Source organism: Impatiens glandulifera, chromosome 1 (genome assembly GCF_907164915.1).
Source record: "Impatiens glandulifera chromosome 1, dImpGla2.1, whole genome shotgun sequence".
Classification (NCBI taxonomy): Eukaryota; Viridiplantae; Streptophyta; class Magnoliopsida; order Ericales; family Balsaminaceae; genus Impatiens; species Impatiens glandulifera.
Window position 1 is genome coordinate 116,014,316 of NC_061862.1, and position 26,059 is coordinate 116,040,374.

At 31.5% G+C, this 26,059-nt stretch overlaps 1 protein-coding gene across 1 annotated transcript in view; it reads left to right on the top strand.

The window, feature by feature from the left end:
• LOC124941151 overlaps window positions 1–26,059 on the top strand; it is a 45,037-nt gene continuing 18,978 nt past the window's right edge. Inside the window, exons 1-4 of the mRNA XM_047481428.1 lie at window positions 1–206; window positions 895–1,375; window positions 11,797–12,252; window positions 12,339–12,402. Coding sequence (XP_047337384.1) covers window positions 1–206; window positions 895–1,375; window positions 11,797–12,252; window positions 12,339–12,402 — 1,207 coding nt within the window. The remainder of the gene's footprint in view (window positions 207–894; window positions 1,376–11,796; window positions 12,253–12,338; window positions 12,403–26,059) is intronic.

The following is a 26,059-nucleotide window of genomic DNA, read 5'->3' on the forward strand; positions in this document are numbered from 1 at the left end:
ATGGAATCCTATTGTTTCACGGCTCTCCAGTTTGTCCATGGAACTGAGTCGTCTCATTCTGATGCTCTTCGGAACACGACATCTCGAGTAGAGTTGAACTACTCAAATGAGGATGAGCAAATGTCCTTCATTGATGAGATACCGTTCACTCAAAGTGAGTCGCATCCCATATCTACTTCTGAGCAGATGCTCTCATTGGTTGAAGAGTAAGAGACTCTTCACATCATCGAGCAGCAACAAACGTTTATTAAGGAAAGACCATTTTTAGTTCTTCAATCTGTTGTGCAGCAGATCCTTGCGTCTGAAGTGCATCAGCTAATCCCTTCTTCTGAGAAGGAGCTTTCTCCAACTGCGTCTAAGTAGTTGCCTCCGTCTACTTAGAGGGAACCATCTAAAGTTGCTCCCCCTGTGTCTAAACATAGACACAGATGCATACCCCATTTGTAGAGGGGGAACCCTTTAGAGCTGCTGAGTAGATGCCTAAGGTCGCAGTTCAAACCATCGTATCAGACGGGCATGCATCTAAAGAGAAGTAGTCTGCCTCCCCAAAATCCAATTGACCTCTCCTTCAAGAACTAATAAGTCCCACTCCGGTAAGTCACTACGTTCTGAAGAATTATCGGGTTTTGTCAAAGACTCGCGCGATGAAATCGAAGGAGCAGACAGTGAGTCTTGAGCAATAGTCAATGTTCCTCAAGACTCTTCTCCATACAAGGAACTAGAGCGGTCCATTCAAGTAAGTTTTCATCCTGAACCTATTCGCTCTGTTCTAGTCGGTTCCCACATTGTCTCTTTTGCTCACAAGGAGGCTTCTCTGGGAACGAAGAATTTTCGCAAGTTCTTTTTGGACGTTTTTACGTAGATGTAGTAGAGAATCCACTCTATTGTTAATAGATTGGTGATTCTGGAAGAGCGGTCTGCTGAGGCATCACTAGCTAAATCTGATGCAAACAAAGAAATTGAGAAGACTTCGTGTGACGTATCGAAGCTCATGGATCAAATGAACATGATGAAGTCTACTTTTCAAAATAGTAATCTCCACCTCTACACAGAGACAAAGTCTTTCATAGAAATTTCTCACTCTCTAGATTGTCGAAATGTCCAAATCTCTATGTCTGCGGAAGTGGAGCGAATCAAAGATGCTGATGCGGTCACTCGTCGTTTCCAGCCTGAAGAAGATGCGGCTGCTGAAGCTGCTAGAGCCCTTGTTATTGTTGACCCTGATAATATTAAAAAGGGGGAAGGTAGCAATCTAGGGGGAACAAGCAATCGGGGTACTCACTCTAGGAGAAATCCAAATCAAGGAGGAGATCAAGGAGGCCGTGGAGCAGGTCGAGGAAAGAAGAAGAAATGGCAAGAAATTCTCCTCAACGAAGTAAATGACTTTGAAGAAGATCAAAAAACGAAAAAGGAGGGGATCTTGATCTTAAACTTTGCATATCTTACGTATTTTATATTTATAAATATATTGAGTAATTTTTAAGTTTTGTGATTTTAACTCAATTTTTAACTTAGTTTTAAAATCATCAAAAAGGGAGAAATTGTTAGATTAAGTTAAATAAATGAAAAGGAAAATTAATTAAAAGAGAAATAATTAATTAAAAAAAAGTTTTAATAAACTTATGTGAATAAGTTTAAATCAATACGAACTAGTTGACATAATTTTAATGATGTGGTCTGAATAAAATTAAGTTGTGTAAATTGTCGTTGCGTAGGTACAACTCAAAAGAAGTATGTCTTCAGATGCAGTCTGAAGTAAGCGTGAGCAGATGAAGTCTAAACTTCTACAGACGGGTTGTCTAAAGAAGTGTGCAAGCAGACGTCGTCTAACTTCTGCAGACGAGTAGTCTGAAGAAGCGCGCGAGCAGACGTCGTCTAGCTTCTACAAATGGATTGTCTGAAGAAGTGCACGAGCAGATGTCGTCTAACTTCTATAGACGGGTTGTCTGAAGAAGTGCGCGAGCAGACATCATCTAACTTTTGTAGTTGGGTAGTCTGAAGAAGTGCGCGAGCAGACGTCATCTAACTTCTACAGAAGGCTAGTCTGAAGAAGTGTGCGAGTAGATTTCGTCTAACTTCTGCAGATGGGTAGTCTAAAAAAGGGCGCGTGTAGGCATCGTCTAACTTTTGTAGACGGGTAGTCTAAAGAAGTGCGCGAGCAGAAGTCGTCTAACTTCTACAGACGGGTAGTCTGAAGAAGTGCGCAAGAAGACATCTTGCTTCAACAGCTATCTGAAGAAGCATCTAATGCTTTGCTTCAGTTGCCGTCTGAAGAAGTATCTAATTATCTACTCAGATCATCAGCTTGGCAACCAACAATATTCATGATCAGCCGTCTGCCAAGACAGCTTAACACGCTATAACTGCTTGTCTGCCATGTATTTAAATGTTCTTCTAACCCACGTTCTGTAATGTCCTGTACACCACGTTCTTCTGAATTTTATGTAGTACGATATGACATGCCATGATGAAACACATATTCTCTGATGTACGATCTCATACTCCTAGCGTGCGTCCAACAAATAGCTGACACGAGTCCAAAAGAAGATTCGACCGTTGGTGCACTTCATTATAAAAGGTGATCCAAGGACAATGACGAATCCCTCTTATGCTCTCTCGCTCACCTGGAATTTTAGGCACTTGATCAAAAAACTCTCAAACTTACGAACTACGAATTAAGAATTGAAGCGTTGTGCTTACTCTCGCTCTAAGATCATTTTGTAATTCATCTACTTTTTTTCTGTGTGAAATTTTAGTATTGTAAGTTGAACAGGGTTTGTCTGTTCAAGAGAGTGTTAACTAGAAGTTCATAAACAGACAGTTGTTAAGTCTTGTGTGTTTGAGTGGGTTTGTGTAGTGTCTATACAAATTAAAGCCTTCTAGTGAATATCCTTCTGGAAACAGAAGAAGGAATGACGTATGAGTTTTATCTCCAAACATCCATAAAACTCCTTATGTTATTTACTTTCCGCATCGTTCAATCATTTATCTACCGCTTCAAATCGAATAAGTACTTCTGCACTTGATTCCGTTCAAGAGCTTGCGAAGATTTGTGAAAAATAGAAACAGATTCTTAATCTCTAACAGGATTAAAATCGAATTAAAAGTGTTAAGTTGTCAACTATATTCTGACCCCCCTCTCTATAGTCGACACAGATCCCAACAATATTGTACTTGGATTATATTCATTAAAACTATATAGTATGACATAGTATCTGACCGTTGTACACTTCAACAACCACTCCACTACTTTGAGTGGTCAAATATTCGTCGTGTTTTTCTGTACAGAATTTGTATTCGTTTATTTTACACCAAACATACATACATGAGTACATAGTTTGACCTTCGCTTAAGATCTTAAGGTCTCTTGATATATCGTTATCTTCTACTAATTGAGCGACCTATATATACATTCCAGAAATTCATTTGTAAATTGTAAAATCAAAATAAAGTTATAAGATATGGTTCTAAATCTACTCACTTTATGCTAAAAATAGGTGGTATACGTTTCTCCATTAGACTCCTTATTATTGCAATCCTGCATATACTCGTTGTAAATAGGTCAAATATTAAATAACATACTCTTTAATATTAATTAATAAGACGTACTATAACAAACAAATATTGAATCTTACATATAAAAAGGTCCTACTTTGGGACAATTTTTCAAATTGTATGAATGAGTCGTCACTCGATCGCTATAATCCAAGTTGTACATTTTTATGTTGGATAGGTTTTCTAACGATGAAAATATTTAAAGGCCCGACATTGAAGTTTGTGCATGTTCTTGGTCTTCCTCCTCCAGATAACTAACACATAAGCTAATACTCTCATTTACAAGATAGCTCTCGCTTATTGAGACTTCAGGGTAATTTTTATTCCGCAAATATCTTTTCATTCTACTCATGTAATATTTTATCGGATACATCCATTGATACTGGACAGGCCCCCAAGCAAAGTCTCAAATGACAAGTGAACCAGGAGATGCATAATGATGTCAAAGATTGATGTCGGAAAAATCATTTCAAATTTGCAAAGTGTCATTATAATATTCAAGTATAATTGTTCAAGGTCCGCTGCAATCAACTCTTTGGAGCATAACAAACGAAAGAACCGGGATAAATTTACTATAGCATCATACACATGATCTGGAAGTAATTCACGGGTTGCTAAAGAAATAAAATATTCCAATAAAATATGACAATCATGAATCTTTAATCCCATAATCTTTTTCTCTTTCAAATTTACACAACCTCCAATATTTGAACAAAAACTAGCAGGCATCTTAAGATCTTTCAAGAAATTACAAACGGGTTTTATATGATCAGAGGACAAAGTGAAAGACGCTTCTACATAATGAACCACTTCTCTATCATTTATAGGATGTAACTAGTATTTTATGATTAAGAGTTGTAAATATTTACGGGTTTTAGAACCATCCTTAGTCGTTTCTTTCACATTCATCATTGTTCCCAACACGCTATCACAAATATTTTTCTCAATATGCATCACATCCAAATTATGTCTCAATAATAGTGATCTTCAATAAGGTAAACAGAAGAAAATGCTAAGTTTGTTCCAATTGTCTCCCCGTGTTTCATGATATATCTTGGTTTTCGTACTTTGATCTGTAAGAAGAACTATGCCTTCTAGGTCTCGTTCTTGCTTGTAAATTTCTTTCCCCGTTAATAATTTCGAGGGCTCTCTATAATTTGTTCAACCATCAAACGACTCTTTATCCCTTATGTATTTGTGGTTTGGTGGAAGGAAGCGTCTATGACCCATGTAACATTGTTTCTGACCATTAATAATCGAAGAGATATAGTGTCGCTGTTACAATTAAGGACAAGAAAAATTCCCTTTTGTACTCTACCCTAACAAATTCACGTACGCTAGAAAGTCGTTAATGGTCCATAGCAACACTGTTCGCATGTTAAAGTATTGCGAGGTGTGTGCATCAAACGTTCTCACGCCACTATGCTACAGTTCATTCAAATCGTCGATCAATGGCTGGAGAAATATGTCAATTGTATCTCTCGGACTTTTTGGGCCTGAAATTAACATAGATAAAATGAAATTGCTAGAATACATGCATGTAGTGGGTGACATATTATAAGAACGAGAATAACCGTCCATACACTAGATGACTTCTTCCCATTTGTAAAGGGTTGAAACCCATCGCTTGATAAACTCAGTCTCACGCTTTGGGAGTCCAACGTGAAATCTTTATACTTGTCATCAAACATTTTCCAAGTTAATGAATCAGCCGGATGTCTCAACGTATCACTATCAACTCTTCCTTCCTTATGTCATCTCATCATTGGAGCAATTTTAGAGGACATGTATAGTCTCTGCACTCTTGGTATTAGAGGGAAATATCTTAACACCTTAGTGGGCATGAATTTCCCATTTTGCTTCTTTCGAACTTCCCCACTTGTGTGGTCGACTTTCCATCTAGAAAGGTCACAAACTCTACAAGATTCCAAATTTTTATTGTCCTTCCAAAATAGAATAGAATTATTCTTACACGCATTTATCTTCTCATACTTAAGCCCAATATCTGTAATGAATTTTTTACATTCGTAGTATGAGTTTGGTAATTTAGCGTCCATCGGTAATATGTCTTCTTTAAGTAGACGCAACAACATATCGAACGAAGCATTTGCCCATTGACCGACATTCTTTATATGAATAAGTTTCACTAGTGCTGATGATTTCGTTATTCGAGCACCTTTAAAAATGGCAGTTTAAAATCATCAAGCAATTTATAGAATCTCTACGCATCTTCGACTAGTTCATGGTTGTTCGAGCCATTAACGTTGGAGAATATATCGTGCATAAAATCTTGCATATAATGTTCTTCATTGACCTCTTCATTGATTGTATTATTAAACTTCGTTCTAGCATCGTTGAATTCTGGCATGCCATCATCCGATTGACCATCATCATCATCATCCAAGTCACCGACATAATCATCATCATCATCATCATTAACCACGTTAGCGGTAAGTCTTTTTTCTCCATGAAAATACCAGAATTCATAATTAAGATTTATTCTATAAATGATGAGGTGAGTCTTCACATCGACTATTTCCATAAAAGTCGTGTCCAAGCATTTCACACAATGATATTTCACTATTTGTCTTCTTGTACTAGTAATTGTAAACTCGAGAAATTTGTCAACCCCTTCCTCATATTCTAGATGATCTCTACGTAAGTCATCCAAGTTTTATCGGGTACTTCCATCTTTCTAATAAAATGGAAAACATCCCGCATTAATATTTACTTAGCATTATCTAAATATAAAATAGACTTCAATTTCCCAATTCTTCATTTATATAACATATATGAATCTATCCAAAATCAAAATGAAATCCTAATTAATACAACGACATAAGACAAAGGTTAGCATATTTCACAAGCATGTATCATCAAATTTACCATATTAGCATATTTCAAGTTTAGCATATTTCAAGTTTAATACAACAACCTAAGACAATGTTAGCATATTTCAAGTTTGAAGTCTTTAGAATAGATAATTTCAAACATCAATCTAACAATTATAATTCTAACCTAAATATAACATATATGAATCTAACCAAAATTCTAATAAAATCAAATCTAAATCTAACATATATAATTCTAAACTAAATATAACATATATGAATCTAACAAATATTCTAACATATTTCAACAATCTAACATAAATCTAACATATATATATAACTTAAATCTAACATAACCTAAATCTAACATATAATTCATTTACGTTTTTAGCTTTTTAGCTTTTATTCAAAATGTTACGACTTCAAAATCATTCTAGGTCTGTCTAGAATGATCTCTTAAACTCGTAGTTTTTTCCCGTTTTTGGGAATTTTTAATGAAATGACGCTAAGTCGTTTTTCCGAAAAATAAATAAATAAAATCTAACATAACTTAAATATAACCTAAATATAACATTGAATCTAATTACTAACCTTGATCAAGTTGTAGGGTGTTAAGGAAGACGAAGAGGGTCGCGCGACAACAAGTAGATCGATCGGTGGTGTGGGCGTGGGCGGTGTCCGGCTTGAGCGGTGGTCGAGGGGATTCTGTCTGTAGAGGGCTCGATCGGGAGAGGGAAGGGGGCAGGCGCAAAAGTGATCGGGAAAAGAAAGGGTTATGTTAATCAAAAAGTTTTTATCGAGAGTTCTACACATATCTCTCGGTAATATCCTTAAATTGTTACCGCGAGATTTCTAAATATCTCTCGGTTTTGACCATTTTCTTATTACTGAGAGATTTGGGTATATCTCTCGGTCTTGGTTGATTACTATTACCATAGATATGTGTAAATCTCTCGGTTTTGACATATTACACACAAATTTTTTTTAAAAAAAGGAAAAACGAGAAAATTGTGTATATCTCTCGGTTATGACTTCTATTACCGAAAAATATACTTAAATCTCTCAGTTTTAACCTTAGATATTTTTTACATAAAACACATCTTTATTATAATCAAACACAAATATATATATATACACTTCTTTATATAATCAATTACACAATCATATACACTTGTAAATTAAACACAATTCCGATACTTAAAAATAACACACATTTGATTAACTTAGTTAGGAGTTTAGACAAGTTAATTAGAAGTGAAACACCAATTAAATTAACAAATTAATAAGTCAAATACTGAAATACTTCTAAATATCTTTCGGTATTGAATGGTAATACCGAAAGATATACTCATATCTCTTGGTATTTGACCTCTTAATTTGTTAATTTAGCCTGAAGTCAAATATCGAGAGATATTTGTATATCTTTCGGTATTACAATTCAATATCGAAAGATGTTTAGAAATCTTTCGGTATTTGACTTCTTAATTGTTCATTTAATTGGTGTTTCACTTTCTAATTAGCTTGAACAACATTAATTTAACACATTTCATATCCTTAAAACATTACACAATCTCAACACTTCCTTATAATCAAACTTTACACACATCCTTATTATCATCAAACACAAATATATACACTTCCTTATATAATCAAACACAATCATATATATTTATAAAATTAATCACAATCCCTATACTTCAAAAATAACACACACTTGACTAGTTTAAGAGTTTAGACAAGCTAATTAGAAAGTGAAACAAGATTTAGATTAATAAACAAAGAAGTCAAATACCGAGAGATATATTAAATATCTTTCGGTATTTAAGGGTAATAATGAAAGATATACCCATATCTTTTGGTATTTACACTTAAATACCAAAAGATATTTAGAAATCTTTCAGTATTTCACTTATTTGCTTGTTTTTTTACTTTCTTAGCTTGAACAACAATAATTTAGCACATTTCATATCCTTAAAACATGAACACACATTTTAAAATTATATACAATCCCCACATATCTTAATTATCATCAAACACAAACATACATATACACTTTTTTATATAATCAAACACAATCATATACACTTCTAAAATTAAACACAATCCATATACTTAAAAAATAACACACACTTGATTAGCTTAGGAGTTTAGACAACATAAGATAGTGAAAAACCAAATTAGTGAAAAACAAATACTGAAAGTTTTAGTAAATTTTTCAGTTTTAAAATGAAATAGCGAGAGATTTATTAAATATCATTCGGTATTGGCTTTAACATAGCTTTTTTTGGGAATAGTCAAAACCGAGAAATGTTAGAATAACTTTCTCTAATACCCCATCCCAACACTTTGAATTATTTTCTATTTTTGGGGGGAAGAGTCAAAACCGAGAGATGTTTGAAAAACTTTCTGTAATACCCCATCCCAACACTAAAAATTATTTTCTGTTTTTTTGGAGAATAGTCAAAACCGAGAGATGTTTGAAAAACTTTTGCTAATACCCTATCCCAACACTTATAATTATTATTTATTTTTTGGAGAAGAGTCAAAACCGATAGATGTTTGAAAAACTTTCGCTAACCCAACACTTAGAATTATTTTTCTATTTTTGTTTGGGAAGAGTCAAAACCGAGAGATGTTTGAAAAACTTTCGCAAATACCCCATCCCAACACTTATAATTATTTTCTATTTTTGGGGGGAATATTGAAAATTGAATGATGTTTGAAAAAACTTTCGCTAATATCCCATCCCAACACTTATAATTATTTTTTATTTTTTTGAGGAAGTGTCAAAATCGAGAGATATTTGAAAAAAATTTGCTAATACCCTATCCCAACACTTAGAATTATTTTCTATTTTTTTGGGGAAGTGTCAAAATCGAGAGATGTTTGAAAAACATTCGCTAATACCCCATCTAAAACACTTAGAATTATTTTCTGTTTTTTAGAGGAGAGTCAAAACCGAGAAATGTTTGAAAAACTTTTGTTAATACCCCACCCCAACACTTAGAATTATTTTCTTGTTTTTTGGAGAAGAGTCAAAACCGAGAGATGTTTGAAAAACTTTCGCTAATACCTCATCCCAACACTTAAAATTATTTTCTATTTTTTGGGGAAAGAGTCAAAACCAAGAGATGTTTGAAAACTTTCGCTAATACCCCATCTCAACACTTAGAATTATTTTCTCGTTTTTTGGAAGAGTCAAAACCCATAGATGTTTGAACAACTTTCGCTACTATGAATATTTATCGAAAGATGTATAATCTTTTGTTACTTTCTCATTCCAAAACTTAGAATTATTTTCGTGTTTGGGGGTTTGTGGTATTACCGAAATATCTGTAAACAACCTTCGGTGAAAAAAACACATTACCGAAGGTTTTATACACCTCTCGGAAAAAAATAATAACGAAAGATTTCCTCTTGTCGGGACCTTTACCGAAAGAATTATAAATATCTCGGTTAAATCTGTCGGTAAATATCCCTTTTTCACTAGTGTCCGCTTCATCTACGAATGTTCGCGCACCCACATATAATAATTACTTTTAGAGAGATTCGAAACATAATCTTAAGTATGTAAAGATAACACTTTAACCGTTAGACCATTTATGATTATTGAAATATTTCAATAATTTTGTTTATGTATATTTTATAAGTTACCTTTTAAATAACTAAATATATCATATAATTTTTTTATACTCATAAAAATATATATAATAAAAATAATTACATCTCTTATCCTAATACTAAATAAAAATAATAATCATATATATAATATTATTTTTATATTCTAATTTTTCTCAATATATTATATAAATATAGTATTTTATTTTTATTTTTAACCGTTTCAAATTTATGGACGGGTCAACCCACGATCCGATCAAAGTATACATTTATTCTCCCACATATATCTAAATTAACCACAGCTCTCGACACAACAATTCAAATTAAGCATTATTATTATTATTATATATTATGAATGTCGTGTGCTTATCAAATTTTGTGTAAAATTTAAAATATAAAGTCTTATTAGTTTAGTTAGTTAAAGGGTTTTACTTGTTTTGTTACGTTATAAGTCGAAACATACATATAAATTTTTAATTTTATAATTGATCGTTTCAAGTTTATGGGTCGGTTAACTTACGATCCGACCCAAGTATCAATATTCTCACATATATATCCAAATTAACAACAGCTCTTGACCCGACAAATTTAAATTAAGCATTATATATATATATATATATATATATATATATATATATATATATATATATATATATATATATATTACATAAAACATTAAATTACCCTTTAATTAAATATTTTTATAAATTTATTATTTATCAAAGATAAAAAAAAATTAAAGTAATATATATATAACCATTTTCCCCAAATCATATCTAATCTTTTTTTTAACCAATTTTTTTTCACAAAAGCTCAACATCAAACGAACTCTAGAAATTCATCAATTGAGGAGTTTTCTAAAAAAAAAAAAAATTGCCACGACCACCTAAAGAAGAATGAAAAACAAAGGTGAAACAATGTTGTTTGAGCATGGACCACAACCCAAGACGCAAAGAGTTGTATTAGTTAACTGTTCTCCATTATTGGTTTATTCAAAATATTCTAAAATATTATTATTTTAATATTTTTAAATCCCATTGATATAACATTGTCGGTAAATTAAATTTTAAAATCTTGTACAATAAATTTGTATATACATAGTAAATTTATTAATTCTCATATTATTTTTTATCAGAAATGACTATGAATCTGAGAAAGAATAGCGTGACGCAATTGATTGGTTGAAAAACAAATTTTATTTTTATTCTCTTTTCTCACTTTTTATCTTTTTTTCAAGTTAATAAAGTTGTAACACATTATTTCCTTTACAATTTTCCTTCCCCTATCACATCTCTTATTTTATATTTATAAACTTGGTTTAAAAAATTGAATGTTTAAAATAAGAATTCTATATATTTTAAATAGAATTATATATAAATATTTTATTTATTAAATAAAATTATAATCTTTTATTCTAAAATATGATTAGTAATCTATTTATTTATTTTTGTATGTGTTTAGTAATTATTCTAAATAAATATTCAAATATATATATATATATAATATTTATTTTTTAAAATAATGTTATTATTTAAAATTAATTTATTTTATTTTATCATTTATTTTAATAATTATAAAAATATATATAAAAAATAAATTTATTAACCTTATTAAAATTTTAAAAAAAAAATTAATTCAAAATATTTAATTATTTAATATAAAATTATTAATTAAAAATAGGAAACATATATTTTAAATAAGGAAGTTATAAATTCTAAGATATTTTATATAAGAAATATGATATTTTTCACTTCAAATTGTGGATTAACTTTAGTTTGTTCTAATTAAATAGGAAATATGGTATTTTTCACTTCCAAATTGTGGATTAATTTTAGTTTATTCTGATCGGCCGGAAAACGGTAACAAGTTGTCATACTCTACAGGAGGAACGATAGAGAGATCGGAACTTCACAATAGGATGCCTCCGCCGAGTTTGAACAATGAAGCCATTGTCAATACCATATATTTCTCAGGCGTCGTCATTCGGGGGATTGGATCGGAACCGGAACCAGAACGCCCGTGGAATTTGCGGTCCAAGAAACCAGACGTATCTAAGTCTTCAGGTGAGGAAAATAAGGGATTAAAGGAAATCAAATCTATCAACGGTGAGAAGAAGAAAGGAAAGAAGAGATTTCCAATTTCTCTATCACAAAGTGAAATTGAGGATGATTTCATGGCGATGGTTGGTCAACGGACTCTTGGAAGGCCGAAGAAGAAACGAACCAAGATTGTGAAAAACCAATTGAATGTAAGTAAAAATAAACTTAATATGCATAATCTAAATCAAACATATTTTCATGATCTAAATCATTGTTCCATTGTTCGTTCATGCAGCAACTTTTTCCAGGCTTAGGATTAGCTAAAGTAACAGCCGACAAGTACAAAGTTCCTGGTCATGGTAAGTTCTGATAAGTAGTTCCAATGATGATGAGATTTTTATTTTTTAGGATTTTATTCTTAATTAATAGTACTTATATTAATCAAATTACTTGTATGACTCGTTTTGATAATGGTTTGATTTAATTTTCTAATTTTTCAGATTTACCCAACTTTTAATTTTTTTTTTTTGTATTGTATCTCATATCACAATCAAATAACTCACAATGACAATAAAATATTTTATTTTTATTAAATTTAAAATATAAAATGACAATTTAATAATAAAATAAATTATAACAAAAATAACTTATAATTTAAGTACAAAACTCAAAAATCAAACAATCTACAAATGCATTCTTTTAATGTTTGCCTCATCTTCAAAGGGTGTCCCATATAACCTAGTTAATAATTATATTCCTCATATATTCTCAAAAGCTTCTCTACAAATTTATTTGTTTGTATATAATTCTCTATCCAATTAAAATATATAATTGACCTTGTTTGGAAACGTCCTTGAGTTGAAACTGAGTTTGAAAGAATTTTTTTTTTTTTTAATTTACTTAAAAATTAAAATTTTGTACAATATCTTATGCGGTGTTAATATATAAAATAATATTATAAAATATATTTTAATTAGGTATATATTAACAAATTTTATGATATACTTGTGAAATTCTTATTTTATTAATAATATCCATATATGTATACTTACCTAAAGTAAGGAGCAAGACTACAAATTTTAATACGAAATATTTATGACTTATTAAATTTAAAATAAATAAATTAATGAATTAACTAGTATCTGTACATGACGGAAATACATGATAAACTTATATTTCAAATTAAAATAAATAAATTAGTTAACTAGTATTATTTTTTAATTGTTTAAACATCATATAAAATTATACAAGTAAAATCTTGAGATTACAAATTTAATAAATAAGAATTTAATTAATTAAATAACTTACTTGAATTGTATAATTTTTATATTTAATAACCTCTAATTTAATGTTTATTTGAGGTTTTTTAAACAAAATCATTAATATTAAAACAAAGTTAATTTAATATTTAATATTAATTTTAAAAGAGATAGAATGAACTTTATCCGAATTAATCAAATAATTGGTCAAAATCGACTAAACTAGTCATCTAGACATACCATTGATTCTTTGGATTCAAACTCCAAATTAAAAGAACATTGACTACTTTAAACAAAATAATAATAATAATATTCATACTTTAACAATATAATTTGAGGGTTTTACTTATAAAGGTTAAAGATGTAAATTTGAAACCGTCCCGCAATAATCTAATTGAATTGTTCCGTTTGGAGAAATTTTTCCTAGGTTTCAACGGGGATGGTATTTATATCCCCGTCCCGATTTCACCCCGATTATGCTACGAATACTAAAAACATAATTAAATATATAAAATCACCGATATGTTTTAATTATATTTTATAAGAGTTTTATGATTATTTTTTATAATAATATAATTTTTTAATATATTACAATATATATTATATTTAAAAAATTTGTTTATAAAATTTGATTATATAAAGAAATTATTTATTTTGGAGAATATGGTATAAACGGTGCTTACGGGGAATCTCCAAAACCGAATGAGACGGACTAATAGTAAAAAACTCCCCGAAATAAAAACGGGGCGGGAATGGTAATGCATTCCTCGCCCCGAACCGCCCCATTTTCATCCCTAGTTTTATATAAATGAGATCTAAGTTAAATACATTAAATTAAATAGTATTTTTTTTTTTAAAAAAAAACGACTTAATGTCATTTTATTAAAAATTTCCAAAAATAGGAAAAAAAATTCCAATGAATTTATGTATTTTCCTAAACAAGCCTAGAAAAATTAAGTTCGTTACGGTCGAAAATCAAATGAATTACAAACAATAATCGAAATTATACACAAATTTAAATTGCGTTTATCCCGCTAAAAATTAAATAATTTAAGTCTACTTTATTTTATTTTATATTTTAATAGCTAAATCTTATAAATCATTTCTAAACTTTATTTTAAATAATTTATTTTTCATAAAAAAATATATCAATATGAGAATTAAAGCCAATTATAAATATTAATTTTAATTTAATTGAAAAAAAAATAGATAAACATTTTTGTTAAAAAAATTGAATGGAATCGACTCACTCATGAACACGGCAAGGAAGTGAGTTTATTATCAACTTTTGGGCTTGGGCTTGATTCGTTACATTTTTTGGGGACTAATTGTGCTTTGTTCATTTGTTTTTCCATTTTGTTTTTAATTTATGATAAACAAGTATACAAAATTTAATACCAAAAATTAATGCTGGGCAAAAAGTTACATTAAATTCAGTGCTATACTAAAAATATTATAACAAATAATTCAATAAGATAATTCAAGATCAAAATTTACTCAATTTTCTGTTAAAAATCATTTTTTATAAATATATAAAAAAAAATGGTTTTTAAAATTTAAAGAATAATTTAATCTTTGACTCTAGAGAATATTATTTATGTGAGAGAATAATGGTTTAAAGAGAGGATAAAATTATAGGGTAGTTTTGATATTTAAATGAATAAAAATATTGATTAGATTGTTGATATAATGTTTGAGTTTTATTCCAAATAACCAAACATCAAACAAGTCCACAAAATAAAATAAAAATATTATTACACATGGCATTAGCCAGGTATGCATTAAATACAAAATGGTAACTCTATTATTTATTATTTAATATTTCATATTTGTATATGTGAATTGTGTCATACTTTACCTTTTTTAAGTTATCCTATCAATAATTATATGACAATTTCTAAATATGTTTTACTTTAAATTGTAGCTATTTGTGCATGTTTATACTTTCTAAAGATAGTACATATATTTATTTTAAAAATTGACATTAAAAATATATTTAATATTGTAAAATTTGGTTACATATTTATGTGAGATAAAAGGACTTATCAGAGTGAAAAAGTTGTGTTTCAACATGCCTACACGTATAGATTTTGCTTGGCATACATGGCCCAGCATCGCCGTCTGCATAATTTCAAATTAAATTGGAGGCTCAGAATGCACTCAAGTAAAAGACAAACAATAATATGAAAGAAAAGAATGAAAATAACAAAACAAGAAAAGGAGGCAGCTATGAGCTTGACCTGAAAATATCAATGATTCATGTTCATAATTAGTCCATCAACTGGACAATTTTTTTTCTTGAAATCCATCAACTTACATGATTGATTCTTGACCTGGATATGGAGCAGCTCCGACTAGAGCCCATTATATTTAAAGGATAAAATATTATTTATTAATTTATTTAATTGCGACTATATAAAAAGCCGTTATAGATACTTTGTTGCGGAAATCGAAACGAAAAATAGGATATGAGTAAATACTTTACTTAGAGCCATTATTGATATCTAAAGAGCCGTTATAGAAACGAGAACAATATCAGTAACGACGTTGTTATAGAGCGGTTACCAATATATATAAAACAATAATATCAATACTCATAATTAACTAAGTCTTTCTTCTATTTTCTCTTCCTCCCTTCGCTTTGCTGCCGTCCGACGACACTCGTCGTTCCTTCACGGTTAGTCATTCGCCGTCTTTCACTCGACGACGTCTGTCTTCCTATTGTTATAGTAAGCAATCTATCTAAAAAAATTCCATATTTACAGTATACTATTGCTTGAACACTTCATATTTAGGTTATAGTGATAAATTAGGGCTTCATCGTACTATACATATATTGTTTAATGAATATTTAGCGCTCAACAAAGCAATAATGAATATTTAGATTAATGGTTGGATTGCTGCTTCTATACAGATTGTGTTAAAATGAATATTTAGAATGTGATGTTCCCACTTAAAAAAGAAAAATTGATTACTCCTAGTGGGAGGTTATGAGTTATATCATTTGAAAATATCACCTTATTAATTTGTCAATAGATACAAATATGATAGATATATTTAGTAAGACATTAGAGTGAATTTTGTTCTTTCATTTAATGTTGAAGATGAATCATGCTTATATATTTGTTGCCTAGAATGAACTTTCTGAAATTACTAAATCATGCTTATAAATTGATTGTAAATTTTTGGATTCCTTGTTTATGAACCGGAGGTCCCTACTATTGTTTCTAAGAAAGTGGTAAGTCATGTTTATAGGTTTAACTTGAAACCTATTTACATATGTACTAATCAAAATTTAATTTGTGTTTGTAGTCTGTGTTGCACACTTCCATAGAAGAAGATCCGAGTCAGAATGAGCTATAGTTGACGGAATATGCGTTCGGGTCTAAACAACTTTGTAGAGTAATGTGTATAGGATCCGGCGTACGACATACATCATTTAGAACAGATGCTCAGGAGGTGTATCGAGCAATCATCTCACTAAAACACATCAGTTACGCGTTGAGAACCGGATTATATAAGAGGAGATGTAGAGGATGCAGGAGGAGCGTAAAGTTGAGAGACAATAGTCAAGGGAAGAGCGTGAAACTGAGAGACATCATTTACGAGAATATCATGAGTAAATGCAAACTAAGATGTAGGAGATGAGGGAACATATGCACAACGATTCGAGATGGAGCTGCACAGAAAAATGGCCACGATATTATCCATGTTACCCCACCCTCCCCCTCTAATTTTGTTTTTGGGAAAACAGTTTAGTGCCATTTCATTAAAAACCCAAAGGAGGGAAAAAATATAAAAGTTTAAGATCAGATTTAGACAATTTTTAGATTTGATAGTGAAACAAGAACTAAATTACAGACATTAACACCAATCAATTAGTGCCTATAGTATTTTTACTTTAATTCTACTTGTGACTTTCTCAAACGGAATATCCCATATCTGGCAGATCTCTTTATTCTCTTCACTCCTTTCGATTCCTCTCCAAGATTGAATGACTGCATTTCCATCAATCTCCCCAAATATCTTCAGTAGTTCTACTTCTTCTATTATGAGTTCTTGAATTTCTTTCGTTCCAGATATTTTAGATTACTGCTCCAAAGTAGCATTTTAGCATACTTACATAGAAGGATCTTACTTTTTCTTTATTCTTCATCCACTCTTGGATTTCTTCCCATGTTCCTGGAAAGTTAATGATGTTCATATTTGTAGCATACCTCCTACAAATTTGTATTAAAAAAAAGCATTCCCCAAATAAAAACTTTATGATTTCTTAAACTCCCGAACATAGACACAATTGATATAAAAATATTTATGTATTTTCAAATTCTATCTTTTATTGTCAACCTTTTCCTGTATACCAACTAGAGAATAAATTGGTGACGAGGAATAATCTTTGGAGACCTACCATATTATGCCAATCTATCTACTGTTCTCTTCTTCTAACCATTACCATGCCTTTCTTGCAATGAACTTCTCGTTACTTTCTGTTTGCCATCATATTTCATCATTTATTTCTTTGAGTTGCTTCTGCCTCATTAGGTTTAGAATTCTATCACCTTCTAGAATTCGTCTCAAAAGTGAATCACATTTACCTTAATAGACGTCTCTAAATGAGTACTTCATGCATTCTCTTCTAACTCTACTTTCTTGCATTTTTTTTTGAACATAATGGGAATATTATCCAACCAAGGATCATGTCAGAATAGTACCCCTCTTCCATTTTAATTATGATTTGTACCATTTGAAATGCATATTTTCTTGTTTTTAGGATCTTCTTCAATGACTATGTCATTCTTTTATTAATGGTTCGTGTCCAGATACTCTACTCTTCTTTCATAAATCTCGTATATACTCATTTGACCCACAGGGAGTTTACTTTCTACTCCAACTCCCATAGATTCCTGATGGTGAGGGATTTGTTCCATTAAACACAACTTTTTATTACTAGTCCGCCTTCAATGGGAGTTCAAACATCCTCCCATTTGACCTTTTTGCCTCCTCTGCCTTGGTTTTTTTAGACGTAATCGCTCATGATTCTATCCAGTTCAGCCATTACTTTCTTTGGGATGACTATTTGTTGTGCCTAGTAGCCAATAATTCTAAAGACGACTCTTTTAACGAGCTCGATTCTACTTGCATAAGACAGTTTTTCGTAGCTCAACCCAAGCCAAAATTTATAACATTTTCTACTAGTTATCTGAAGTGATTATATCGGTGTTGTTTTGATGATAGAGATACTCCAAGGTATTTCACCTTCCTTGATTCCCATAATATTGAATATGTTTTCCTTCCTTTCTTAATTAACCCCTCCATAGAAAGCCTAACTTTTGTCCTTGTTGATGTATAAACTTGTAATACTCGAAAAGATTGTTAGAGATTCTTTGATTACACTATCAGATTCAACATCCGCATAAACCATAAAAACTAAATAATCTTGAAAAACATATATGGGTTATTTCTTCTTAACCCACCAAGGTAGCCGAGTGGTAAGAGTCGACTTAAGAGACCAAAATGTCACGGGTTCGATTTCATCTAGAAGCGCTTTGAGTTTAAGCGAGGTGTCATGGTTGTGGGGTGTCATGCTAATTCTCATTCATTCATATATATATATATATAATATGGATTATTGCTTCTTCTATGCAGTACGGGTGAAATTTGAAATGATGACTTCTCATAAATATTTTTAAAATGTAGTCAAGAATTTCCATTATCAAGAAGAATAGGTAAGGAAATATAGGGTCTTCTTGCTTTACTCCCCTTTCACCCTTGAAGAAGCCTCCATGAATACCATTCACGCTCACAATAAATGAGGAGTGGAAACACATTGCATAATCCAATTAGTGAAAAAGATTGAAAAACCTATAGCAAGGAGGAATTCGTGAATTGATCCCCATCTGATCAAGTCAAAAACTTGTCTAATGTCAATTTTGAAAGCCACATGTGGCAATATGTTTTTCTTGCCATATCCATTCAATAGGCTCTGCATGAGTAGGATGTTATGGGAAATAAAGCGTCTAGGAATAAATGTTGACTGCCATAATCCTACACGCTTATCAATAACTGTTTTCAAACGTTGCGAAAGAATTTTAGAAATAATTTTATAAATAACACTGCAACATGAAATAAGGCGAAAGTCCTGAATTTTTTCCGAAATTGAATTCTTAAGAATCAAATTCAACACTGTGACGTTCCATTGCTTCAACATTTTCCTGTTCTGAAAGAATTTCAAAACCCCTTTGCTTACATATTTACCCACTATTTCCTAGTTTTCTTTGAAGAAGTTGGCGTTGAAACTATCTATCCCCGGGCTTTCATCCCCTTTCATTGAAAACACTACTTTGCTAACTTCTTCCATACCGACTCTTATAATTTATTGGTTACCACTTTCCTCACTAATTTTCCTTTGCACAATCTGTTGAAGAAATCTTCGACTATCCTTTGTTATTGTGCTCGTTTCTATTTCAATCCGCCTTTTGTAAAAATTTCTTTCTTTCTCATGAACTGCCTTTTGTCCTTGTAAAACATCTCCATTTGAGTTTGTGAGCCTTATGACCTGATTTATGAAAATCCTTGATGAACATTTTTTTATAGAAGAAATAAGTATTCTTATTTTCTAATGAAATCCAATTTTCTCTAGATTTTTGCTTAACAAAGTTTTCCTCTTTAGAATAGAGGTCTCTAAATTGCGTAAGAGCCTCCTTTTCTTTTTCCTTGTTATAAGGTAGATTCGAGACTCTCAATGCCTTGTTGTGTATTTCCCCTAGTTTCGTTCTAACTTCCTATACTCTTTTAGAAATTCCATTATATTTTTTCCAGTCTGGCTTATTCTGCTTCCCTTTTAGTAATCTTAGTTTCTCACCAACTCTGAACATCTTTGTTCTATTAATTTTGATGTTCCAAATTTTATTAAGAATTTTATTAAATCCTTCATCTTTCATCCAGAAGTTGAATAACTTAAAAGGTCTTTTCTATTTATTTCTCCTTCTCCCAAAAGAATTTTAAAGGCAGTGGTTAGAGATACCTAGTTGCAAAACCTGAATTTGGCTTCTTGGGTAAAGTCCACCAATTTTTCATTCACTAGGCCTATATCAATTTTTCTCTTTCTCATGTTGTCCACCCATTTTGAAGCTAACCATGAAAATAAATTACCCGAGGAAGACAACTCAATGCAACTTATGTCTCGAATGCATTCATTGAAATCTTGTATGTCTTGTGTTATGTCTGTCGTAGGCTCTCTTTCATTCCTGAATCTTGTGACGTTAAAATCTCCCATAATAACTCATGGTTCGTTGTCTATAATGCTTCTTCTCAAATCATCCCAAAGTATCCTCCTCTTTGTCCTAGAGTTGCTTGCATAGATTACCGCAAAGAAGATTTCTACCCTTGTCACCAGATTGATAACCTCTATCAAAATAACTTTCTTGGTTTCAAAAAATTTCTTGACTTCAACTCTTCTTTTATCCCATCCTACCCAGATTTTTATTTTACCCCATCAGAGTTATGAATAAATTCTCATTCTTCTTTGAAGCAACCTTGGGCGCCGTTCTATATTTGACTTTGTTTGACTTTTGTTTTAATAATTCCAAATACTGTGATTTCATTCTTTTTTGATATTCTTCTAACCTCTCTTCACATTATAGGGTCATTTAACCCTCTAATATTCCATGTTATTAAGTTCATTAATGAAGAGAAGATGTTCAAACTTTACTTCCCCTTCCTTTACATTTTCTTCCTTTATGTTTTTCCCATATAGCATAGCTATAAGAAATTGTATTTTCCTTAATTTGCTTACCTTATTTTTTGGGATTTTTGTGTTTCTCCGGTCAACCTTCTTCTGAATTGGACATTGCACAGTTTCACCTGTTCAACTACCTCTACTTTATTTTTCCCATTTCCTTAACCCACTTCCCTTTTCCTGCTTTCTCCCACGCTTTCCCTTTCCACTGCCTTTTCAGTATTGATTCTTGTTTTTGGGTCAAATTTCTTTGTTACCTCTTCATTCTCAGACTTTATTCTGAATCTCTTAGCACTATATCTTTCTTCTCATGTTCTTCAAAATCTTGTGCTGAATTTCCTTCCTTATATTGATCATTCTGATTACCCAATATTGATTCTTTAGTAACCTCTTTCTGTCTTTCTTTCTCAGCCTTTTCCTTTTCCAACCTTTCATGTTCTTCTTTCTGTTTCTTTTCTGTCTCTTGCTCGATCTTATTCTTCCTTTTTTCTTCAATCATTTTCGGGCACTTGTAACATACATGTTCGAATGTCTTATAATCAAAGCATCTATTCGGCCTCCACTCATATGAGATTCTCATAATTGTGGGTTTTCATTTTCTATCCGTTACCGTTATTTGGTATGGAAGATTTGATCACGGGTGTATCTCAATGCACATCCTAGAATAAGTCATATGCTCACCTTTTTCTGTAGTTGGGTTCATGTAGAGTGGACCCGCCAATAGACTCGCAAAGTGACTTAATGCTTCAGCGTTATACATGTGGGGAGATATGTTACGCATTTGGAACCAGATTTGCGTAGTTTCTTTGGGCTTAATGAAGAGGTTCGTACCTTCTTCCTATTTTTCATGCAGTTCTTCCCAATAAATGTGTGCCCGTTGATCATAATACTTTTGAGATCTGATCCTTCTTTGAATTTGAGAAAGTACAAGTCAGGAATGTTTGATGTTACCTTTTCTAGACCATTTCCCCCCATTATTCTATTAGGGTTTTTTTGGTTACTAGAAATGGCACCTTGTTTCTTCTGATAAAGTTGCCCACTGTGACATTTTTCCATGACTTTACAAAGTTTTCCTCAACTTATTGGGGGTAATTTGAATTCAAACGGAGAACCGGTAATTTCAACATTTGGCTTCAATGTTCCAAGGAAAATCTTTCCCCTTTCTTGAACTGGGTTGTCAGCTTTTGTATCCCCTTTAGTTTTCTGCCCCACATTTTATTTCTGTTGTTCATTCTACTCGTTACTCTGTTTTTCCCTGTTTTCTGATCTTTACTCTACTTTTGCTATGTTTTTTGATCATTCTCTTGATTTTTGCTCTATTCTTCAACTTGTTTCCAGACCTGGTCTACTTTCCAATTAGAATTATTCTTGATGAAGTAGACTCTAGTTTTGGGGAATTTAGAGAGCTCTCTCAAAGTTTCAACAAACCAGCTCACAATAGTATTGCACTTCTCTTTTTTAAGAGATTTCGGTCTTACAGGTAATGTAGATTGAGCTTCTCTAATACTGTTGGATTTTCTCTTTAATTAAAACGATTTAGCCCTTCTTGCGTAATATCAACAATTTCTTCATTTATTGATAGTCTTAATGATCATATGTTTATGATCACCCTAGAAATGTTACTTATTAGTAACCTACATGAAAATTTCCAAAACTTCCTTGTTCCCTTTATACTCCCCGAAAAATAACCCTTAGTTGTCTATACATGACTAAACATGAATAATTTATTGATATTCATGCTAAACAGGAATTGATGTTTCAATACCTATGATAATCATTACCCCATGGATTTTACAGATACATTGTCAAGTTCTGTAAAACAAGATTTTCAAGAATAATTCTTGTTACGATAAACACCAAGGAAGGGATTTCCTAAAGCAACGCTTAGAAGCACCTCGACAAATGACATGTATAGTATCAGCAGGTCACTTTAACCTCGACACGCTACATGTTCTATCTTTCTAAACTCGCTCATTATAATTTGAACTAGATCACCTAGTGTAAGATGTCATATTCGAATTATAATTTTCAAAAAAACTAGTTTTTTGTATTCAAACTCGATTCGAGATGAGCACTTTGTAAGAACTAAAAATCTACACTCCAATTTATAATATTAAAATAATTATTTTGAATTATTTTTAAATAAATAAAAACAAAATAATAAACATGGCCAAAAACCTATTTAAAACAATTAATTAAGATTAATTATTGTGCTAATTAATTAAATTAATTAAGGGTTATGCCAAAATAAAAAAATAAAATTATTTGAGATAAATGTTGTACCCATAGTGTCTCAAAATAATTTTAGAAAAATTAAAGGACAAAAATAAATAATTTTGATAAATTATTGTTTTCATTTTATCAAAAAAGAATTATTTATTTAAATCCTAAGAATATACAAAATAAAATAAAAAAAATTGGTAAAATATTTTTCATATTTATTTTAATACTTTGTGTATTTTAAAAGATCAAAATTTAAAGTCAAAAGAGTAAAATAAAAATCAATTTTAAATAAATCCTTAATGATTGAATAAAAATATATATTTGTGATCATGTGTGGTCGAAACTAAAGGAATTAGTTACAGTGCATGACAGGACCATCAGATGAGCAGCTAGAGAAACACACGCCTGGCCCCAATGGAATGGCTAACACCCTGCTAGTTAGAATGCTAACAGACCTCCCAAACACAATAACATTGGACAGAATGCCAACAGAATGCCTGAAGATGCTTAAAATGATGTCGTTTTGAGCGCCACATTTGTCTCCAACGCGACACTAGAGGGATAAGAACGAAGATCCGTCTTCAATTTCTCCTTTTTAGAACTCTCTCGTTAGTCTATTATTTTGGCTCATTTAAAGTCTGAAACGATCACCCTACGATGGTGATCATTTCTACCTATCAAAATAGGGATGAATCATCCCTATTTCGGCGACTTCAGCCAAGAACAACCAAAATCCATTAATGGCTTTTAGCCGATTCAAGCAACTAGACGTCTCCCAATGACTTTGAAATACTATAAATAGCTTCCCTAAGTGATCCCGAAGGTAGAGAATCCAATCTCCACCTTCAAATTGGAAGATTTCAGAAATCCTCCACTAAAGCTCAAAGCTTCTGGATTTAAAAAAATCCGTTTGAGACCTTAATGTTTGAATCCCGACATCCCAAAAGCTTTCTTAAGGTGTAAGGAGTGGTCTCCAATATTTGGTATAATTCCAATCAACCTCTAATTCATATTTATAGTTTGAATTTGAAATTTTTATGCTTGTTGTTCATAGTGTTTTATGGTGGAAATCAATCATAAGATCATTTAGAAATTATCTGGATATGATAGAACTGACCAATCCATCTAAAAAACAAAAACCCAAATTTGAATTTCAAAAATAAAAAATAAAACGAGTTTGTTGTTCTTGAGTTAATTATGTTGAATCACAACCGAGAAAGTTTCCCAATATTATTGTAAACATGTTGGGTAACTGTTTGTATCATGTTTGATCCATTTCGATCATGTTTGATTAAAATCAAAATTTTCAAAATAAATGAAAATTTTGAGTTCTTGATTTGGTCAAAATGAACAGCCGGTGTTCTTGTTTTGGTACCAATCAAGTATATGTAGTATAAGTAAGTTATTGGATAACTCCTTATACTTCAAAACAACTTTAAAATAAACAACATTATTTTTTTATCAAAAACTATTTTGAACAAATTGATCATCATCCAGGTCGATCCATACATTGAAATGATGACCAACATGTTCTTGGAAGCTTTGTAAAGCTACATAAACCCTTGAATCAAAGAATCTAAGCTAAAAGAATGAATTTTAAAACCTGCACTTTTGTGTTCTTGAGGATTGTGACTTGTTAACCTAAGACCGAGGACTCTTGGTCCAGATTGAAATCTATGACCGAGAGGTTTAACTAATATTCTTGATCTGGGACTAAGAGGTCCGACCGATGATTTTTATATATGACTGAGAGGTCCGACCTAGGACTGAGAGTTCAAACCCTGGGATCGAGAGTTCTAACCTTGGGACCGAGACTCCTTAACCCTAAAACCGAGAGTTCTAATCTTGGGATCGAGACTCCCTAACCCTAAGACCGAATGTCCTAACCCTAGGACCGTGAGATCCAATCTTGGGAGTGAGAATCCTAAGTTTATGACCAGGAGTTCTTTAACCCTAAGAACGAAGGACTTAGCCCAAAGCTAGCTTAGGACCAAGAGGTTTATAAACCTCGACCGAGAAACTTAGCTTCAAGCTAACTAGGAACGATAAGTTTGTACAACTAGACCGGTAAGATCAGCCAAGGACTAAGAGTCCTTAGCACATTAACCAAGGTACTTTGGTCTTTTGACCGAATATCCTAAACCTTGACCAGGACCGAGAGTCTTTTGACCTCGACCGATAAAAATGAATCTCAGGCCTAGTACTCCGGTCATAAGGCCTATTTGGTTGCACTTTTCAAAATCCAAATTTTTTTATAATTTTTAGACTCCGAATCATTTTTTTAAAAATCTCAAAAAATTAGAAAATGCATTTTAAATATTTTTGGAATATTTCAACAAAAATGTTTCTACAAAGGCTTGTTTTGAGTTTATTTCTAAACCCTAATGCCTTTACACATGACTAATATTCTACAGATATTTCCTTCCTAATTATCATTTGTAATAGGTACTAATATTTAAATATTGATGTTTCAATACTTTAAATAACACTAAACCTAAAAACATGACTGGACCGGAAGAATAAACGGTTAAAAATCAAACTTTATACAGGCAATTTTCAAAAGCCAACTTTATAAGTAGAGAGGAGGACATAACACATGTTTGTTTTGTGGATGATTTGTTTATTATGGCTCATGTAGATGTTGACTCTATTAAAACCATTAAGGAGGCATTAACCTTCTTTTCGAGTGTTACAAATCTTATAATAAACGGTGATAAAAGTGTTGCTTTTTATTGAGGTGTGAAGGAGGATATTTTTGGAGTCATGGGCATAAAGGAGGGAAGCCTGTCGGTTAAA